The sequence below is a fragment of the Vidua chalybeata genome, chromosome 32 (genome assembly GCF_026979565.1).
Source record: "Vidua chalybeata isolate OUT-0048 chromosome 32, bVidCha1 merged haplotype, whole genome shotgun sequence".
In the NCBI taxonomy this organism is placed as follows: Eukaryota; Metazoa; Chordata; class Aves; order Passeriformes; family Viduidae; genus Vidua; species Vidua chalybeata.
The window spans coordinates 1478426-1499937 of NC_071561.1; the positions used below are offsets into that span (position 1 = coordinate 1478426).

The 21512-nt window shown below is 57.4% G+C and overlaps 1 protein-coding gene across 1 annotated transcript in view; it reads right to left on the bottom strand.

The window, feature by feature from the left end:
* Positions 1-20805, bottom strand: part of SMC1A (structural maintenance of chromosomes 1A) — a 35834-nt gene extending 15029 nt beyond the window's left edge. Inside the window, exons 1-10 of the mRNA XM_053967987.1 lie at positions 20335-20805; positions 17691-17879; positions 14646-14758; positions 13032-13235; positions 10545-10783; positions 7341-7599; positions 6271-6411; positions 6071-6153; positions 3615-3822; positions 2577-2762 (exon numbers count right to left, since the gene is read on the bottom strand). Of these exons, the coding sequence (XP_053823962.1) occupies positions 2577-2762; positions 3615-3822; positions 6071-6153; positions 6271-6411; positions 7341-7599; positions 10545-10783; positions 13032-13235; positions 14646-14758; positions 17691-17879; positions 20335-20443 (1731 nt within the window). The 5' untranslated portion in view covers positions 20444-20805. The remainder of the gene's footprint in view (positions 1-2576; positions 2763-3614; positions 3823-6070; positions 6154-6270; positions 6412-7340; positions 7600-10544; positions 10784-13031; positions 13236-14645; positions 14759-17690; positions 17880-20334) is intronic.
* Positions 20806-21512: the final 707 nt, after the last annotated feature.

Genomic DNA, 21512 nt, shown 5'->3' on the forward strand with positions numbered 1-21512 from the left:
CCCAAAATGGGGTCAGGAACTGAAATTTGGGTCAGAAGCTGAAATTGGGGGTGAGAAACCCCAAAAATTGGGTTAAACCCAACCCCCGCAGCTCCCGCAGCTTCTCGTCCGTGGGCTTCACCTAAAGCCCAAAAATCGGGGTGAAAAACCCCAAAAATGGGGTCAGGAATGGAAACTGGGGTCAGAAAGCAAAAATTGGGGGTGAAAAACCCCAAAAATTGGGGGTGAAAAACCCCAAAAATTGGGTTAAACTCAACCCTCGCAGCTCCCGCAGGTTCTTGTCTGTGGGTTTCACCTAAAGCCCAAAAATTGGGGTGAGAAAGCCCAAAAATGGGGTCAGGAACGGAAATTGGGGGTGAGAAAGCCCAAAAATGGGGTCAGGAACGGAAATTGGGGGTGAGAAAGCCCAAAAATGGGGTTCAACTCAACCCTCATAGCTTCTTGTGGTTTGGATTGACCTAAATCCCAAAAATTGGGGGTGAGAAACCCCAAAATGGGGTCAGGAACTGAAATTGGGGGTGAGAAACCCCAAAAATTGGGTTAAACCCAACCCTCGCAGCTCCCGCAGGTTCTTGTCTGTGGGTTTCACCTAAAGCCCAAAAATTGGGGTGAGAAAGCCCAAAAATGGGGTCAGGAGCTGAAATTGGGGGTGAGAAACCCCAAAAATGGGGTCAGGAACGGAAACTGGGGGTGAGAAACCCCAAAAATTGTGTTAAACGCAACCCCAGCAGCTCCCACAGCTTCTCGTCTGTGGGCTTCACCTAAAGCCAAAAATTGGGGGCGAGAAAGCCCAAAAATGGGGTCAGGAACTGAAATTGGGGGTGAAAGACCCCAAAAATTGGGTTAAACCCAACCCCGGCAGCTTCTTGTGGTTTGGTTTCACCTAAAGCCCAAAAATTGGGGGTGAAAAACCCCAAAAATGGGGTCAGGAACGGAAATTGGGGGTGAGAAACCCCAAAAATTGGGTTAAACTCAACCCTCGCAGCTTCTCGTGGTTTGGTTTGACCTAAATCCCAAAAATTGGGGGTGAAAAACCCCAAAAATGGGGTCAGGAACGGAAATTGGGGGTGAAAAAGCCCAAAAATGGGGTCAGGAACGGAAATTGGGGGTGAAAAAACCCAAAAAATTGCTTAAACCCAACCCCTGCAGCTTCTTGCCCATGGGTTTCACCTGAAACCCCAATCCCCATTTATAGGGTTTCTCCTGACCCCAAACCCCATTTAGGGTTTTCACTGACCCCAAACCCTTTTAGGGTTTTCTCTTGACCCCAAATCCCATTTAGGGTTTCCCCTGCCCCCAAACCCTTTTGGGGTCGCACCTCGAGGCAGTCGAGGGGCAGGAAGGTCTCGGTTACCTGCTAACCCTAAACCCTATTTAGGGTTTTTCTCCTGCCTTCAAACCCCATTTAGGGTTTCCCCTGACTCCAAACCCATTTAGGGTTTTTCTCTTGACTCTAAATCCCATTTTATGGTCATTGCTGCCCCCAAACCCATTTAGGGTTTTCCCCTGCCCCCAAACCCATTTAGGGTTTTTCCCCCGACCCCAAACCCTTTTGGGGTCGCACCTCGAGGTAGTCCAGGGGCAGGAAGGTCTCGGTTACCTACTGACCCCAAACCCCATTTAGGGTTTTTCCCCTGCCCCCAAACCCTTTTAGGGTTTCTCCTGACCCCAAACCCATTTAGGGTTTTTCTTTTGACCCTACAGACTGTTTTGGGGTCGCACCTCGAGGTAGTTGAGGGGCAGGAAGGTCTCAGTTACCTACTGACCCCAAACCCCATTTAGGGTTTTCACTGACCCTAAATCCCGTTTTAGGGTTTCCCCTGGCCCCAAACCCATTTAGGGTTTTTCTCTTGACCCTACAGACTGTTTTGGGGTCGCACCTCGAGGTAGTCCAGGGGCAGGAAGGTCTCGGTTACCTGGGCATTCCTACTGACCCCAAACCCCATTTAGGGTTTTCACTGACCCTAAATCCCGTTTTAGGGTTTCCCCTGCCCCCAAACCCTTTTGGGGTCGCACCTCGAGGCAGTCGAGGGGCAGGAAGGTCTCAGTTACCCGGGGATATCGACTGACCCCAAACCCCATTGTCGGGTTTTCAGTATCCCCAAACCCTTTTAGGGTTTCTCCCCCGACCCCAAACCCTTCTGGGGTCGCACCTCGAGGCAGTCGAGGGGCAGGAAGGTCTCGGTTACCTGCTGACCCCAAACCCCATTTAGGGTTTTCACTGACCCTAAATCCCGTTTTAGGGTTTCCCCTGCCCCCAAACCCATTATAGGGTTTTTCTTTTGACCCTACAGACTGTTTTGGGGTTGCACCTCGAGGCAGTCGAGGGGCAGGAAGGTCTCGGTTACCTGGGCATTCCTACTGACCCCAAACCCCATTTAGGGTTTTTCCCCTGACCCCAAACCCTTTTGGGGTCGCACCTCGAGGTAGTCAAGGGGCAGGAAGGTCTCGGTTACCTACTGACCCCAAACCCCATTTAGGGTTTCCCCTGCCCCCAAACCCATTTAGGGTTTTTCCCCCGGCCCCAAACCCATTTAGGGTTTTTCCCCCGACCCCAAACCCTTTAGGGGTCGCACCTCGAGGTAGTCGAGGGGCAGGAAGGTCTCGGGCTCGCCGCGCTGCTCCTTGATGTACTGGATGCAATCCCTGCCCGTCTTCTCCGAGTCCACGATGATGGCGTCCATGTTCTTGCCCAGCACCTTGGTCACGGCGATCTGGTACTTCTTCTGCGTGGGCTGGCACAGGTCGATGAGGCGCCCGTACTGCGGGACATGGGGGTTTTATAGGGTCACTTATGGGGTCAGGGCTGAGCTATGGGGTCATGGGGACAGGGACATGGGGCACTGCAGCTATGGGGTCAGGCACTGCAGTTATGGGGTCAGGCACTGCAGTTATGGGGTCAGGCACTGCAGTTATGGGGTCAGGGACACTGGAAATGCCCTTGGGTTCTTCTGCGTGGGCTGGCACAGGTCGATGAGGCGCCCGTACTGCGGGACATGGGGGTTTTATAGGGTCACTTATGGGGTCAGGGCTGAGCTATGGGGTCAGGCACTGCAGCTATGGGGTCAGGCACTGCAGTTATGGGGTCAGGCACTGCAGTTATGGGGTCAGGCACTGCAGTTTTGGGGCAGTTTTTGGGGCAGTTTTGGAGCCATTTCTGGGAGGGTTTTGGGGCAGTTTTGGTGCATTTTTTGCCCAGTTTTGGGGCAGTTTTGGTGCAGATTTTGGGGCAGTTTCAGTGCAGTTTCAGTGCACTTTTGGGGCAGTTTCAGTGCACTTTTGGGGCAGTTTCAGTGCACTTTTGGGGCAGTTTCAGTGCAGTTTCAGTGCACTTTTGGGGCAGTTTCAGTGCACTTTTGGGGCAGTTTCAGTGCAGTTTCAGTGCACTTTTGGGGCAGTTTCAGTGCACTTTTGGGGCAGTTTTGGGGCAGTTTCAGTGCACTTTTGGGGCAGTTTCAGTGCACTTTTGGGGCAGTTTCAGTGCACTTTTGGGGCAGTTTTGGGGCAGTTTCAGTGCACTTTTGGGGCAGTTTCAGTGCACTTTTGGGGCAGTTTCAGTGCACTTTTGGGGCAGTTTCGGGGCACTTTTGGGGCAGTTTCTGGGCTCCCCTCACCACGGAGCCGGGGTAGAGGCGTTTGATGCTGTCCATGATCTCGGCCTTGCGCTGCTGCCGGCTGCTCTCCTGGCGGTCGATGCGAGCGTCCCCGAGCTGCTCCATCACCTGGTTCAGCTCCTTGTTGATCTCGTCGATTCGGCGCTTGGCCAGCTCCACCTCCTCGGTCAGCTCGCCCTCGAGGCGCTTCTGCTCCTCCAGGGACTGTCTGGGGGGGGGAAATGGGGGTTTGGGGGGTGAAAAAGGGGAGAAAAAGGGGATTTGGGGGGAGAAAAAGGGGATTTGGGGGGAGAAAAAGGGAATTTGGGGGGATTTGGGGGGAGAAAAGGGGATTTGGGGGGAGAAAAAGGGAATTTGGGGGGATTTGGGGGGAGAAAAGGGGATTTGGGAGGAGAAAATGGGGATTTGCGGGTGAAAATGGGGATTTGGGGGTGAAAAAAGGGGATTTGGGGGGTCAATCCCAGCTCCTCGAGCCATTTCTCCTCCTCCAGGGATTGTCTGGGGGGGAAAAAAGGAGGTTTGGGGGGTGAAAAAGGGGATTTGGGGGGATTTGGGGGGTTTGAGGGGCTGAGCCCATGCCCTTGAGGCACTTCTGCTAATCCAGGGATTGTCTGGGGGGAGAAAAGGGGATTTGGGGGGAAAATGGGGATTTGGGGGTGAAAATGGGGGTTTCGGGGTGAAAAGGGGGTTTGGGGGGTGAAAAGGGGGATGTGGGGGTGGAAATGGGGATTTGGGGGGCTGATCTCACACCCTTGAGGTGCTTCTGCTCCTCCAGGGACTGTCTGGGGGGGAGAAATGGGGGTTTGGGGGGAGAAAAAGGGGATTTGGGGGTGTAAAAGGGGATTTGGGGGGAGAAACAGGGGATTTGGGGGTTTGGGGGGTGAAAAAGGGGATTTGGGGGTGGAAAAAGGGGTTTTGGGGGATTTGGGGGTGAAAAGGGGGATTTGGGGGGGAGAAAAATGGGATTTTGGGGGAGAAAAAGTGTTTTGGGGGTGAAAAGGGGGATTTGGGGGGAGAAAATGGGGATTTGGGTGGTTTGGGGGGCTGAGCTCATGCCCTCAAGGCGCTTCTGCTCCTCCAGGGATTGTCTGGGGGGAGAAAAAGGGGATTTGGGGGATGAAAAGGGGATTTGGGGGGATTTGGGGGGTTTGAGGGGCTGAGCCCACGCCCTTGAGGCACTTCTGCTCATCCAGGGATTGTCTGGGGGGGAGAAATGGGGGTTTGGGGGATGAAAAAAGGGGATTTGGGGGGTCAATCCCAGCTTCTGGAGACATTTCTGCTCCTCCAGGGACTGTCTGGGGGGAGAAAAGGGGTTTGAGGGTGAAAGAGGGGATTTAGGGTGAAAAAGGGGGTTTGGGGGGGAGAAAAATGGGATTTGGGGGTGAAAAAGGGGATTTGGGGGTGAAAAGGGGGATTTGGGGGGAGAAAAAAATGGGATTTGGGGGTGAAAAGGGGGATTTGGGGGTGAAAAAAGAGGATTTGGGGGGCTGAGCCCACGCCCTCGAGGCGCTTCTGCTCCTCCAGGGATTGTCTGGGGGGAGAAAAGGGGGTTTGGGGGGTGAAAAAGGGGATTTGGGGGGAGGAAAAGGGGGATTTGGGGGGATCTGGTGGGTTTGGGGGATTTGGGGGCTGATCCCCTGACTCTCTGAGAGGAGTGGGGATATGGGGATGACCTGGGGACACTCCAGCCCCCTGGGGACACCTTGGGGACACCTTGGGGACACTCCAGCCCCCTGGGGACACCTTGGGGACACCTTGGGGACACTCCAGCCCCCCTTGGGGACACCTTGGGGACACTCCAGCCCTTTGGGGACACCTTGGGGACACCTTGGGGACACCTTGGGGACACTCCAGCCCTTTGGGGACACCTTGGGGACACCTTGGGGACACCTTGGGGACACTCCAGCCCCCCTTGGGGACACCTTGGGGACACTCCAGCCCTTTGGGGACACCTTGGGGACACTCCAGCCCCTTGGGGACACCTTGGGGACACCTTGGGGACACTCCAGCCCCTTGGGGACACCTTGGGGACACCTTGGGGACACTCCAGCCCCCCTTGGGGACACCTTGGGGACACTCCAGCCCTTTGGGGACACCTTGGGGACACTCCAGCCCCTTGGGGACACCTTGGGGACCCCCTGGGGACACTCCAGCCCCCTGGGGACACCTTGGGGACACTCCAGCCCCCCTTGGGGACACTCCAGCCCCCCTTGGGGACCCCCTGGGGACACCTTGGGGACACTCCAGCCCCCTTGGGGACACCTAGGGGACACTGCAACCCCTTGGGGACACCTTGGGGACACTCCAGCCCCCCTTGGGGACACTCCAGCCCCCCTTGGGGACACTCCAGCCCCTTGGGGACCCCCTGGGGACACCTTGGGGACACTCCAACCCCCTTGGGGACACTCAGCCCCCTTGGGGACACCCTGGGGACCCCCTGGGGACACATCACCCACTTGCTGGTGGCGATGTACTCCTCGAGCTTCTCGATGCGTTTCTGGTTCTCCTCGATCTCCCGCAGCTTCTGCTTGATCTTGGCCTGGGCACAGCGGGGCCAGGTGAGGCCAGGTGAGGCCAGGTGAGGCCAGGTGAGGCCAGGTGGGCTCTGGGGACAATTTGGGGACAATTTGGGGACAATGTGGGGACCCCAGCTCACCTCGGTCTCCACCTTCTTCCTCTCCTCCAGGTCCAGCCGGTCCTGGTCGGCTTTTTGGTCGCGGTTGAACTTCTCGAGCTCCTGGGCCAGCGTGGCCGCGCGCTTGCTGGCCTCCTCCTTCAGCCGGTGGTACTTCTTCACCTGGGGGGCAGGTGGGCTCAGCACACCTGGCTGGGCTCACCTGGGAGCCAGAGAGACCTCCCAAACCCCACAGGACCAGCACACCTGGCTGGGCTCACCTGGGAGCCACAGAGACCTCCCAAACCCCACAGGATCAGCTCACCTGGCTGGGCTCACCTGGATGGGCCAGCACACCTGGATGGGCTCACCTGGGCCAGCACACCTGGCTGGGCTCACCTGGGAGCCACAGAGACCTCCCAAATCCCACAGGACCAGCACACCTGGCTGGGCTCACCTGGCTCAGCACACCTGGATGGACTCACCTGGGAGCCAGGGAGCCCTTCCCAAACTCCACGGGATCACCCCACACCTGGTTCTCCTCCAGGGTCAGGTCCCTCCTGTGGCTCTGGCTGTTTTTCCATCCCTCCCAAACCCCAAACCCCAAACCCCAAATCCCAAATCCCAAATCCCCAAACCCCAAATCCCACCCCATACCTGGTTCTCCTCCAGGGTCAGGTCCCTCCTGTGGCTCTGGCTCTTTTCCATCCCTCCCAAATCCCAAATCTCAAACCCCAAATCCCAAACCCCATACCTGGTTCTTCTCCAGGGTCAGGTCCCTGCCCTGGCTCTGGCTGTTTTTCCACCTTTCCCAAACCCCAAATCCCATGGGATCACCCCGTACCTGGTTCTCCTCCAGGGTCAGGTCCCTGCCCTGGCTCTGGCTGTTTTTCCACCTTTCCCAAACCCCAAATCCCACAGGATCACCCCGTACCTGGTTCTCCTCCAGGGTCAGGTCCCTCCTGTGGCTCTGGCTGTTTTTCCAAATCCCAAATCCCAAATCCCACGGGGTCACCCCGTACCTGGTTCTCCTCCAGGGTCAGGTCCCTCCTGTGGCTCTGGCTGTTTTTCCACCTTTCCCAAACCCCAAATCCCACGGGATCACCCCGTACCTGGTTCTCCTCCAGGGTCAGGTCCCGTCCCTGGCTCTGGCTCTCCTCCTCCATGCGCTCCTCGAACTCCTGCCGGGATTTCTCCACGGAGAGCATTTCCTTCTCCAGCTCGTCCATGTCGCCCTTGCGTTTCTTGTACTGCTTCTGGGCGTTCTGCAGCGACTTCCGCGCCGCCTCCAGCTTCTTGATCTTGTGCGCCGTGTTCTCCTTGGCCTTGATGTACTGCGGCCGCTTCTGGTTCAGCTCCGCGTCCTTCTCCCTGCGGGGCCGCGCCGCCGTGCCCTTAGGGCTGGCTTGGGGCTTTGGGCTGCCTTTGGGGCTGGGTTTGGGCTGGGTTTAGGGGTTCGGGCTGGCTTTGGGCTGGGTTTTGGGGTTAGGGCTGGGTTTTGGGCTTGGTTTTGGGGCTTTGGGCTGGGTTTGGGCTGGGTTTAGGGCTTTGGGCTGGGTTTTGGGGGTGGTTTTGGGCTTTGGGCTGGCTTTGGGCTGGCTTTGGGCTGGGTTTTGGGCTGGGTTTGGGGCTGGGTTTGGGCTTTGGGCTGGGGTTGGGCTGGGTTTTGGGGGTGGTTTTGGGCTTTGGGCTGGGTTTGGGCTGGCTTTGGGCTGGGTTTTGGGCTGGGTTTGGGCTTTGGGCTGGGGTTGGGCTGGGTTTTAGGGGTTCGGGCTGGGTTTGGGCTGGGTTTTGGGGTTTGGGCTGGGTTTTGGGGGTGGTTTTGGGCTTTGGGCTGAGTTTTGGGGGTGGTGTTGGGGCTTTGGTTTGTGTTTGGGCTCCGTTTTGGGGGTTCGTTTTGGGCTTTGAGCTGGGTTTTGGGGTTTGGGCTGGGTTTTGGGGTTTGGGCTGGGGTTGGGCTGGGTTTTGGGGTTTGGGCTGGGGTTGGGCTGGGTTTTGGGGTTTGGGCTGAGTTTTGGGGGTGGTGTTGGGGCTTTGGTTTGTGTTTGGGCTCCGTTTTGGGGTTTGTTTTGGGCTTTGAGCTGGGTTTTGGGCTGGGTTTGGGGGTGGTTTTGGAGTTTTGGCCCAGTTTTGGGCTTGGTTTTGGGGCTTTGGGCTGGGTTTGGGCTGGGTTTAGGGCTTTGGGCTGGGTTTGGGGCTTTGGGGTGGTTTTGGGCTTTGGGCTGGGTTTGGGCTGGGTTAGGGCTGGGTTTGGGGTTTGGGCTGGGTTTGGGGTTTGGGCTGGGTTTGGGGCTGGGTTTAGGGGTTTGGGCTGGGTTTTGGGCTTGGTTTTGGAGTTTGGGCTCGGATTTGGGGCTTTGGGCTGAGTTTAGGGCTTTGGGCTCAGTTTTGGGGGTGGTTTTGGGGTTTGGACTGGGTTTTGGGGGTGGTTCTGGGGTTCATTTTGGGGTTTGAGCTCGGTTCTGGGGGTGGTTTTAGGGTTTGCGCTTGGTTTTGGGCTTGGTTTTAGAGTTTGGGCTCGGTTTTGGGGTTTGAGCTGGGTTTTGGATGTTCGTTTTGGGATTTGGGCTCGGTTTTGGGGCTGGTTCTGCGGTTTGGCTTTGGTTTTGTGTCTGGTTTTGGGGTTTGGCCTTGGTTTTGGAGGTTCGTTTTGGGGTTTGGGCTCGGCTTTGGGGCTGGTTCTGCGGTTTGGCTTTGGTTTTGTGTCTGGTTTTGGGGTTTGGGCTTGGTTTTGGGGTTTGGCCTTGGTTTTGGGGTTCGTTTTGGGGTTTGGGCTTGGTTTTGGGGTTTGGGCTTGGTTTTGGGGTTCGTTTTGGGGTTTGGGCTCGGTTTTGGGGGTGGTTTTGGGGTCTGCGCTTGGTTTTGGGGTTTTGTGCCTTGGTTTGGGGTTCTGTGCCTTGGTTTCCATCCCTAAATCGAGCACTCCCACCCCCAAATTTACCATCCCCACCCCAAATTGAGAATCCCCATCCCCAAATTTACTATTCCCTCCCCAAATTTACCATTCCCACCCCCAAACCGAGAATCCCCACCCCCAAATTTAGGATTCCCACCCCCAAATTGAGCATTCCCACCAAATTGAGGATTCTCACCCCCAAATTTACCATTCCCACCAAATTTAGGATTTACACCCCCAAATTGAGCATTTCCACCCCAAATTTAGGATTCCCACCCCCAAATTGAGCATTTCCACCCCAAATTTAGGATTCCCACCCCCAAATTGAGCATTTCCACCCCAAATTTTAGCCCTCCCACCCCCAAATTTAGGATTCCCACCCCCAAATTTCCCATTCCCACCCCAAATTTTACCATTCCCACCCCAAATTTCCCATTCCCACCCCAAATTTTCCCATTCCCACCCCAAATTTTCCCATTCCAACCCCAAATTTTAGTCCTCCCACCCCCAAATTGAGCATTCCCACCCCAAATTTAGGATTTCCAGCCCAAATTTTATCATTCCCATCCTAGATTTATCATTCCCACCCCCAAATTTAGGATTCCCACCCCAAAATTTACCATTCCCACCCCCAAATTTAGGATTCCCACCCCAAAATTTTACCCTTCCCACCCCAAATTTTAGCCCTCCCACCCCCAAATTTTACCATTCCCACCCCAAATTTCGCCATTCCCACCCCAAATTTCCCATTCCCACCCCAAATTTCCCATTCCCAGCCCAGATTTCCCATTCCCAGCCCAGATTTCCCATTCCCAGCCCAGATTTCAGCCCTCCCAGCCCAAATTTCCCATTCCCACCCCAAATTTCCCATTCCCACCCCAAATTTTCCCATTCCCAGCCCAGATTTCCCATTCCCACCCCAGATTTCCCATTCCCAGCCCAGATTTCCCATTCCCAGCCCAGATTTCCCATTCCCAGCCCAGATCTCCCATTCCCACCCCAAATTTCCCATTCCCACCCCAAATTTTCCCATTCCCAGCCCAGATTTCCCATTCCCAGCCCAGATTTCAGCCCTCCCAGCCCAAATTTCCCATTCCCACCCCAAATTTCCCATTCCCACCCCAAATTTTCCCATTCCCAGCCCAGATTTCCCATTCCCAGCCCAGATTTCCCATTCCCAGCCCAGATTTCCCATTCCCAGCCCAGATTTCCCATTCCCAGCCCAGATTTCAGCCCTCCCACCCCAGATCTCCCATTCCCACCCCAGATCTCCCATTCCCACCCCAGATTTCCCATTCCCACCCCAGATTTCCCATTCCCAGCCCAGATTTCCCATTCCCAGCCCAGATTTCCCATTCCCAGCCCAGATCTCCCATTCCCAGCCCAGATTTCAGCCCTCCCAAGCCCGCAGGCCGCTCACTTGATCTCCTTCTCGATCTGCTGCTGCTCCCTCATCATCTTGCCCAGCTCCTTCTTGCGGTCCTTGAGCTCGTCCTCCACCCTGTCCATCCTCTTCTTGTCCTTGTCGATCTCGCGGTTCTTCAGGCCCAGCTCCTTGTTGAGCTTCTCGATCTCGGCCTCGTTGTGGAAGAGTTTGAAGAGCTGCAGCTGCACCTGGGCTCGAACCACCTCGTCCTTGAGCCGCTGGTACCGGTCAGCCTGGGGGCACGGGGAGCCGGGCTTTGGGCTGGGCCTAGGCCTGGCTTTGCTCAGGAGCTGCTCAAACCTGGGCCTAGGCCTGGCTCTGCTCAGGAGCGGCTCAAACCTGGGCCTAGGCCTGGCTTCAGTCAGGAGCGGCTCAAACCTGGGCCTAGGCCTGGCTTCAGTCAGGAGCGGCTCAAACCTGGGCCTAGGCCTGGCTTCAGTCAGGAGCGGCTCAAACCTGGGCCTAGGCCTGGCTTCAGTCAGGAGCGGCTCAAACCTGGGCCTAGGCCTGGCTTCAGTCAGGAGCGGCTCAAACCTGGGTCTAGGCCTGGCTCAGCTCAGGAGCGGCTCAAACCTGGCCTGGCTTCAGTCAGGAGCGGCTCAAACCTGGGCCTAGGCCTGGCTTTAGTCAAGAGTGGCTCAAACCTGGGCCTAGGCCTGGCTTCAGTCAGGAGCGGCTCAAACCTGGGTCTAGGCCTGGCTTTGCTCAGGAGCGGCTCAAACCTGGGCCTAGGCCTGGCTTCAGTCAGGAGTGGCTCAAACCTGGGCCTAGGCCTGGCTTCAGTCAGGAGTGGCTCAAACCTGGGCCTAGGCCTGGCTTTAGTCAGGAGTGGCTCAAACCTGGGTCTAGGCCTGGCTTCAGTCAGGAGCGGCTCAAACCTGGGTCTAGGCCTGGCTCAGCTCAGGAGTGGCTTAAACCTGGGCCTAGGCCTGGCTTCAGTCAGGAGCGGCTCAAACCCGGGCCTAGGCCTGGCTTTGCCCAGGAGCTGCTCAAACCTGGCCCTAGGCCTGGCTTTGCCCAGGAGTTGCTCAAACCGGGATCTAGGCCTGGCTTCAGTCAGGACCAGCTCAAACCTGGGCCTAGGCCTGGCTTTAGTCAGGAGTGGCTCAAACTCAAGGTTTGGGTCTGATTCTGCCCAGGAGCTGCTCAAACCTGGGCCTAGGCCTGGCTTTGCTCAGGAGCTGCTCAAGCCTGGGTCTAGGCCTGGCTTTAGTCAGGAGTGGCTCAAACCTGGCCTGGCTTTGCTCAGGAGCGGCTCAAACCTGGGTCTAGGCCTGGCTTTGTACAGGAGCTGCTCAAACTCGGGGTTTGGGTCTGATTCTGCCCAGGAGCTGCTCAAACCTGGGCCTAGGCCTGGCTTTGCTAAGGAGCTGCTCAAACCCAGGCCTGGCTCTGCCCAGGAGCTGTTCAAGCCTGGGTCTAGACCTGGCTTTAGTCAGGAGTGGCTCAAACCTGGCCTGGCTTTGCACAGGAGCTGCTCAAACCTGGCCTGGCTTCAGTCAGGAGCTGCTCAAACCTGGGCCTAGGCCTGGCTTCAGTCAGGAGCGGCTCAAACCTGGGCCTAGGCCTGGCTTTGTACAGGAGCTGCTCAAACCTGGCCTGGCTCTGCCCAGGAGCTGCTCAAACTCGGGGTTTGGGTCTGGTCAGGAGCTTCTTAAACCTGGGCCTAGGCCTGGCTTTGCTAAGGAGCTCCTCAAACCCAGGCCTGGCTTTGCTCAGGAGTGGCTCAAACCTGGGCCTAGGCCTGGCTTTGCTAAGGAGCTGCTCAAACCTGGCCTGGCTTTGCTCAGGAGTGGCTCAAACCTGGGTCTAGGCCTGGCTTTGCTCAGGAGCTGCTCAAATCCCAGGCCTGAGCCTGGCTCTGGCCAGACTCTTCCCAGCCCAGGAATTCCAACCATTCCCCAACCCCTTTTTTCCCAGCACTCCAAATATTCCCCAAACTCGCTTTTCCAGGGAATCCAACCATTCCCAACCCCCTCTTTCCCCAGCATTCCAACCATTCTCAAACCCCTCTTTTCCCGGGAATCCAACCATTCCCAAGCCCCTTTTTTCCCAGCACTCCAAACACTCCCAACCCCCTCTTTTTCCCAGCACCCCAACCATTCCCAAACCCCTCTTTTCCCGGGAATCCAACCATTCCCAACCCCCTCTTTCCCCAGCACTCCAACCATTCCCCAAACCCCTCTTTTCCCAGAATTCCAGGCATTCCCAAACCCCTTTTTTTCCCAGCACTCCAACCATTCCCAAACCTCTCTTTCTCCAGCATTCCAGGCCTTCCCAAACCCCTCTTTTCCCACAATTCTGAGCATTCCCAAACCCTTTTTCCCAGCACTCCAACCATTCCCAACCCCTTTTTTCCAGCACCCCAACCATTCTCAAACCCCCATTTCCCGGGAATCCAACCATTCCCAAACCTCTCTTTCCCCAGCATTCCAGACCATTCCCAACCCCTTTTCCCCCCAAATCCCGAGGCTTTCCCACCTCCTCCTTCTCCTGCTTGGCCTCCTTGCGCTCGGCGGCGATGTTCTTCTTGCGGTGGTAGTTGAACTGCGTGTCCTCCTCGGCCTTGACCATCTCCTTCTTGCGCTTGTCGTACTCGGGGGCCAGCTCGCCCGAGCGGCTGATCTCCTCAAAGAGCGCCGTGCGCTCCTTGGGGTTCTTCATGGCGATCGACTCCACTGCTCCCTGCGGTTAGAAATGATCCTAAATCCCTAAATCCCTCTGAGAGATCCTGAAATTCCCAAAATGGGATCCCTAAATCCCTGGGATCTCCTCAAAGAGTGCCATACGCTCCTGACTGGAAGGTTCCCAAATCCCCAAATCCTGACAGGAAGGTCCCTAAATTCCCAAATCCTGACAGGAGAGTTCCCAAATCCCCAAATCCTGACTGGAGAGTTCCCAAATCCCCAAATCCTGACTGGAGAGTTCCCAAATCCCCAAATCCTGACAGGAGAGTTCCCAAATCCCCAAATCCTGACTGGAGAGTTCCCAAATCCCCAAATCCTGACTGGAGAGTTCCCAAATCCCCAAATCCTGACAGGAGAGTTCCCAAATCCCCAAATCCTGACTGGAGAGTTCCCAAATCCCCAAATCCTGACTGGAGAGTTCCCAAATCCCCAAATCCTGACAGGAGAGTTCCCAAATCCCCAAATCCTGACTGGAGAGTTCCCAAATCCCCAAATCCTGACTGGAGAGTTCCCAAATCCCCAAATCCTGACAGGAGGGACCCAAATCCCCAAATCCTGACAGGAGGGACCCTAAATCTCCAACTCCTAAATCCCATGGGGGGTTCCTAAATCCCATGGGGGATCCCCAAATCCTCATGGGGGGCTGGGGGATCCCTTTGGGGTGGGGGGATGGGGGAGACCCCCCCTCAAATCATCCTGGGAGCACAAAAACCTCCTCACGCTGCCCCAAAATCCCCCTGAACCCCCCAAACCCCGCAAAAAAACCCAAAATTGCCCCCAAAACCCCCAAAATGGCCCCCAAAATCCCTCAAAATCACCCCAAACACCCCCAAAACGTCCCCAAAATCACCCCAAAAAACACCACAAAAACAGCAAAATCGCCCCCAAAATCACCCCCAGAAAAACCAAAATTGTCCCCAAAATGGCCCCCAAAACCCCAAAATTGCCCCCAAAAAACACAACCCCCCCCAAACTGCCCCAAAAATCCCAAAATCACCCCAAAAACCAGCCCAAACCCCCAAAATCTTCCCCAAAACCCCTAAAATTGCCCCCAAAACTGCCACAAAAACCCCAAATCACCCCAAAAACCACCCAAAACCCCAAATTGCCCCCAAAAATGGCACAAAAAAACCCAAAATTGCCCCCAAAAAAACCAAAATTGCCCCCAAAACCCCCAAAATCTTCCTGAAACCCCCCAAAATTGCCCCAAAAACGTCCCCAAAAACCCCAAAATCGTCCCCAACCCCCCCAAAATCGCCCACAAAATCACCCCCAAAACCCCCAAAATCTTCCCCAAACCCCCCAAAATCGCCCAAAAACGTCCCCAAAAACCCCAAAACCCCCCAAAATCGCCCCAAAAATGTTCCCAAAATCCCCAAACCCCCCAAAATCCCCAGCCCCTCCCGACCTGGAAGACGAGGAAGTTCCTGGCCTTGATGAGGATCCCCAGCTTCTCCAGCTCCTCGCTGTACTCGCTCAGCTGCACCACCCTGTTGTTGATCTTGTACTCGGAGGAGCTGCCTGCAACGGGCGTTTTGGGGGGTCAGGGGGGGTCCCCAAAACCCTAAACACCCCAAAATGGGACCCCCAAATGCTAAACATCCCAAAATGTGACCCCCAAATCCTAAACTGTGCCCCCGTCACGCTGGCACAGGTAAAGGTGTGGTTGTGGACCCCTCCTTGGAGCTGCCTGTGCTGGGGGGTTTGGGGGGATTTTGGGGGGTCCCCCAAATCCTGAACACCCCAAAATGTGACCCCCAAAACCTAAAAACCCCAAAATGTGACCCCCAAATCCTAAACACCCCAAAATGTGCACCCAAAATCCTAAACTGTGCTCTCATCACGTTGGCACAGCTAAAAGTGTGGTTGTGGACTCCTCAAAACTGCCTGTGCTGGGGGTTTGGGGGGTCAAGGGGGGAACCCCAAACCCTACACACCCCAAAATGTGCACCTCAAAACCCTAAACACCCCAAAATGTGACCCCCAAATCCCAAACTGTGCCCCCGTCACGCTGGCACAGGTAAAGGTGTGGGTTTGGTCCCTTCCTCAGAGCTGTCTGTGCTGGGGGTTTGGGGGGATTTTGGGGGATCCCCCAAATCCTAAACACCCCAAAATGTGCACCCCAAACCCTACACACCCCAAAATGTGACCCCCAAATGCTAAACACTCCAAAATGTGACCCCAAATCCTAAAAACCCCAAAATGTGACCCCAAAATCCTAAACTGTGCCCCTTTTATGCTGGCACAGGTAAAGCTGTGGTTGTGGACTCCTCCTCAAAACTGCCTGTGCTGGGGGTTTGGGGGGATTTTGGGGGGTCCCCCAAATCCTGAACACCCCAAAATGTGCACCCCAAAATCCTAAACACCCCAAAATGTGACCCCCAAATCCTAAACACCCCAAGATGTGACCCCCAACCCCAAACTGTTTATGCTGGCACAGGTAAAGGGGTCCTTTCGGTCCCCTCCTCAAAACTGACTGTGCCGGGGGGTTTGGGGGGGATTTGGGGGGGTCAAGGGGGGTCCCTCAAATCCTAAACACCCCAAAATGTGACCCCCAAACTCTGAACTGTACCCCCCCAACTCTGTGATTCCCAAAATGTCCCCAAACCCACCCCAGAGCAGCCCCAAACCCATGGAAATAACCCCAAAAACCCCCAGAATTGCCCCAAAAGCCAGGGAAATATCCCCAAACCCACCCCAAACCCCCCAGAACTGTCCCCAAAACCCCCAGAATTGCCCCTGAACCCTGGAAATCCCCCCAAACCCACCACAATTGCCCCTAATCCCCCCGGAATTGCCCAAAAACCCTGGAATTTCCCCCAAACTGCCCAGAACTGCCCCCAATTCCCCCAGAACTGCCCCAAACCCCCCAGAACTGCCCCCAAACCCCCCAGAACTGCCCCCAATCCCCCCAGAACTGCCCCAAACCCCTGGAATCCCCCCAATCCCCCCCGAAACCCCCCCACAATCCCCCCAGAACTGCCCCAATTCCCCCAGAACTGCCCCAATCCCCCGGAATCCCCCCACAATCCCCCCCAACCCCCAGAACTGCCCCAAACTCCCCAGAACTGCCCCCAACCCCCCCGGAATCACCCCTAATTCCCCCAGAACTCCCCCCAAACCCCCAAAACTCCCCCCAATCCCCCCAGAACTGCCCCCAGCCCCCCAGAACTGCCCCCAACGCCCCCCGGAATCACCCCCAATCCCCCCAGAACTGCCCCAGAATCCCTGGCATTGCCCCCAATCCCCCCGCAATCCCCCCAGAACTGCCCCCAATTCCCCCAGAACTCCCCCCAAACCCTCCGGAATCCCCCCCAATTCCCCCAGAACTCCCCCAATCCCCCCAGAACTGCCCCCAAACCCCCCAGAACTCCCCCCAATCCCCCCAGAACTGCCTCCAATCCCCCCCGGAAATCCCCCCCAATTCCCCCAGAACTGCCCCAAACCCCCCAGAACTGCCCCCAATCCCCCTAGAACTGCCCCAAAATCCCACACATTGCCCCCAATCCCCCCGGAATCCCCCCCAATCCCCCAGAACTCCCCCAATCCCCCCAGAACTCCCCCCCAAACCCCCCGCAATCCCCCCAATCCTCCCAGAACTGTCTCCAAACCCCCCAGAACTGCCCCAAAACCCCTGGCATTGCCCCCAATCCCCCCGCAATCCCCCCCCCCCGCAATCCCCCCCGAACTGCCCCCAACCCCCCCCAATTCCCCCAGAACTGCCCCAAACCCCCCAGAACTGCCCCAAATCCCCCCAGAACTGCCCCAAACCCCCCCAATTCCCCCAGAACTGCCCCCAATCCCTCCAGAACTCCCCCCAAACCCCCCAGAACTGCCCCCAAACCCCCCCAAATCCCCCAGCAGTCCCCCCAATCCCCCCAGAACTGCCCCCAGAACTGCCCCCAATGCCCCCAGAACTGCCCCAATCCCCCCCAATCCCCCCAGAACTGCCCCCAATCCCCCCAGAACTCCCCCCAGAACTGCCCCAATCCCCCCAGAACTGCCCCAATCCCCCCCAATCCCCCCAGAACTGCCCCAATCCCCCCCAATCCCCCCAGAACTGCCCCCAATCCCCGCAGCACTGCCCCCAGCACTGCCCCCAATCCCCCCAGAACTGCCCCCAATCCCCGCAGCACTGCCCCCAGAACTGCCCCAATCCCCCCAGAACTGCCCCAATCCCCCCAATCCCCCCAGCACTGCCCCCAATCCCCGCAGCACTGCCCCCAGCACTGCCCCCAATCCCCCCAGCACTGCCCCCAGCACTGCCCCCAGCACTGCCCCCAATCCCCCCAGCACTGCCCCCAGCACTGCCCCCAGCACTGCCCCCAATCCCGCAGCACTGCCCCCAGCACTGCCCCCAATCCCCGCAGCACTGCCCCCAGCACTGCCCCCAATCCCCCCAGCACTGCCCCCAGCACTGCCCCCAATCCCCCAGTGCCCCCCGGGCGCAGACCGACGATGACGCGGGCGAAGGTGCGGTCCTCGGCGCCCTCCTCCGAGTACACCATGCTGACGAAGGCGCGGCTGGCGGCCGGCTTGCCCACGGGCGCGCCGTGGATCAGGTCCCGCAGCGTCTTCACGCGCAGGTTGCTCGTCTTCTCGCCCAGCACGAAGCTGATGGCGTCCATCAGGTTGGATTTGCCTGCCCAGGGTCGGGGGGGGTGTGAGAGGGGTTTAGGGGATGGGGGAGACCTCGGGGTTATTGGGGGGACTGCAGGGAATGGGGGAGCCCCGGGAATTGAGAGGGGACCCCTGAAAATGGGGGGATGGAGAAAACCCAGGGAATTGAGGGGGGACCCCAGGGAATGGGGGGAACTGAGGGGGGACCCCTGGGAATTGGGGGATGGAGGGAGCCCCAGGAATTGAGAGGGGACCCCTGAAAATGGGGGGGGATGGAGAAAACCGAGGGAATTGAGGGGGACCCCAGGGAAAAATGGGGGAGCCCTGGGAATGGGGGAGCCCCGGGAATTGAGAGGGGACCCCTGAAAATGGGGGGTTGGAGGGAGCCCCGGGAATTGAGGGGGGACCCCTGGGAATGGGGGGATGGAGAGAGCACCAGGAATTGAGGAGGGACCCCAGGGAAAGAGGGGGGACCCCCGGGAGTGGGGGGGAACTGAGGGGGGACCCCTGGGAATGGGGGGATGGAGAGAGCCCCGGGAACTGAGGAGGGACCCCTTGGGAATGGGGGGAACTGAGGGAATTGAGGGGGGACCCCTGGGAATGGGGGGAACTGAGGAAATTGAGGGAGGACCCCTGGGAATGGGGGGCTTGAAGGGAGACTTGGGAATTGGGGGGGACCCCAGGGAATGGGGGGAACCCAGGAATTATTGGGGGGACCCCAGGGAATAGGGGGTTGGAAGGAGCCTTGGGAATTGGGGGGGGGACCCCTGGGAATGGGGAGTTGGAGGGAGGCTTTGGAATTGGGGGGGAACCCCTGGGAATGGGGGGAACTGAGGGAATTGAGGGGGGATCTCTGGGAATGGGGGGATGGAGAGAGCCCCGGGAATTGAGGGGGGACCCCAGGGAAAGAGGGGGGACCCCCGGGAATGGGGGGGAACTGAGGGAATTGAGGGGAGACCCCTGGGAATGGGGGGTTGGAGAGAGCCCCGGGAATTGAGAGAGGACCCCTGGGAATGGGGGGTTGGAGGGAACCCAGGGAATTGAGGGGGGACCCCTGGGAATGGGGGGTTGGAGGGAACCCAGGGAATTGAGGGGGGACCCCTGGGAATGGGGGGTTGGAGGGAACCCAGGGAATTGAGGGGGGACCCCTTGGGAATGGGGGGATGGAGAGAGCGCCAGGAATTGAGAGGGGACCACAGGGAAAGAGGGGGGACCCCCGGGAATGGGGGGGAACTGAGGGGGCACCCCTGGGAATGGGGGGATGGAGAGAGCCCCGGGAATTGAGGGGGGACCCCTGGGAATGGGGGGAACTGAGGAAATTGAGGGGGGACCCCTGGGAATGGGGGGAACTGAGGGAATTGAGGGGGGATCTCTGGGAATGGGGGGATGGAGAGAGCCCCGGGAATTGAGAGGGGACCCCAGGGAAAGAGGGGGGACCCCTGGGAACGGGAGGAACTGAGGGAATTGAGAAGGAACCTCATGGAATGGAGGAATGGAGAGAGACTTGGGAATTGAGGGGGGACCCCTGGGAATGGGGGGGTTGGAGGGAACCCCGGGAATTGAGGGGGGAATTGCATGGAATGGGGGGCTTGAAAGGAGCCTTGGGAATTGAGGGGGAAGCCCCTGGGATTATCGAGGGGATCCCGGAGAATGGGGGGTTGGAAGGAGCCTTGGGAATTGAGGGAGGACTCCAGGGAAAAACGGGGGAGCCCTGGGAATGGGGGGAACCCAGGAATTACTGGGGGGACCCCAGGGAATGGGGGGTTGGAAGAAGCTTTGGGAATTGGGGGGAGAACCCCAGGAAAAAAAGAAGTCTGGAAAGAACCCCGGTAATTGAGGGGACCCCAGGGAAAAACGGGGGGACCCCAGGGAATGGGGGGACCCCAGGGAATGGGGGATTGGAAGGAGCCCCGGGAATTGAGAGGGGACCCAGGGAAAAAAGGGGGCGACCCCAGGGAATGGGGGGACCCCAGGAATTATTGGGGGGATCCCTGGGAATGGGGGGTTGGAAGGAGCCCCGGGAATTGAGGGGGACCCAGGGAAAAACGGGGAGGCCCTTGAAATGGGGGGACCCCAGAGAATGGGGGGCTTGGAGGGAGCCCCGGGAATTGAGGGGGGACCCAGGGGAAAAGGGGGGAGGGGAGGGGGGTGTCCAGGGAACGGAGAGGAAGAGCCGAGGGGGAACCCCAGGGTGTGAGAGAGGAGACTGTAGGGAATGGGGGGGACCCCAAAACTTAGGAGGGACCCCATGGAATGGGGGAGGGATCCCAGAGGAAGAGGAGGGAGGCGAAAAGAAGGGTGAGGGAGGACTGTGGAGAATTCTTGGAGGCTTAGGAGGGACCCCATGGAACGGGGAACCCCCCGGGGCACGGCGGGAGGAGGAATGGGGAGCGGGGCGCTGGAAAGAACTCGGGGTCACCCCTCAGACCATCACGGGACCCCCTCCCTGCTCCCCGGAGAGCCCCCCCGGCACTCACCGGAGCCATTGGGGCCGATGATGGCGGTGAAGCGGCGGAAGGGCCCGATGATCTGGCGGCCCTTGTACGACTTGAAGTTCTCGATCTCGATGAGCTTCAGGAAGCCCATGGTGGGGCCGGGAGGGTCCCGGGAGGGTCCCGGGGGGCTCAGGGGGTCCCGGGGGTCTCGGGCCGAGGCCGCGGCCGGAGGGCGGGAAAGCGGCGGCTGTGGCGGCCGCTGAGGGACGGGCCGCTGCGCCTCGCGATTGGCTCCGGGCGCTGTCAATCTTCGCCGTAACCCCGCCTCCTCGCCTCTGATAGGCCGGCGGTTCCCCGCGGCGGCTCCGCGGCGCCACGCCTCGCGATAGGCTCAGGTCGCTGTCAATCATCGCCGTAACCCCGCCTTCTCGCTTCCCATTGGTTGCCAGTTTGAACGCAGGAGTGGTGGCGCGAGCGGGCGCATTTGCATGGAACGTACCAAGTCCGGACGGGAGGGGGGGGTGGAATGGGCCGCCCCGTCGCCATGGGAACGGGGGGACGCCATGGCAGCAAAGGGTGCCGCAAATTGGGGCATTTTCGGTAAAAACCGCGTTTCTTGGTGACCTTGGGACCAAAAACCTCGGGACAGGATTTATTCCTCGAGATTTTTTCCTGTTAGAATGTTTCTGTGATGCCAAGATTGTTAATTAACTTGGAGTAATAAACAGTAACTTAAAGATGGTCACACACTACTTAAATATACACATTTTTTGTAATATTATTCTCTAATAACGGCTGTATAATTGGCACTAAAGCTACAAGGTGTTAATGCAATTTGCAATACAAGGTATTAGTATAGCTTGGCATATATAAATTATCTACTATTAATATGATACAAATTAAATTAATATAATATATATCAAAATATAGTGTATCAATATATGCTTTTTTACATATTATCACTTTATGCCCATATATATAAAACTAAAAACAAATTTTTGTATTTGTACCACATATTTTTACGCCTATACAACCCACATAAACATATGTTTTTAAATCTATGCATCACATTCATATACATAATTTTCTCTATTTACATAGTTTCTTACATATTTGCATAACCTGATACCTATATAACCCGAATCACAGCTTTTTACACCAATATAGCCTATTAGTCCTGGACAAATAAAGAATGCTCTGGATAATAATTAATTGCTATC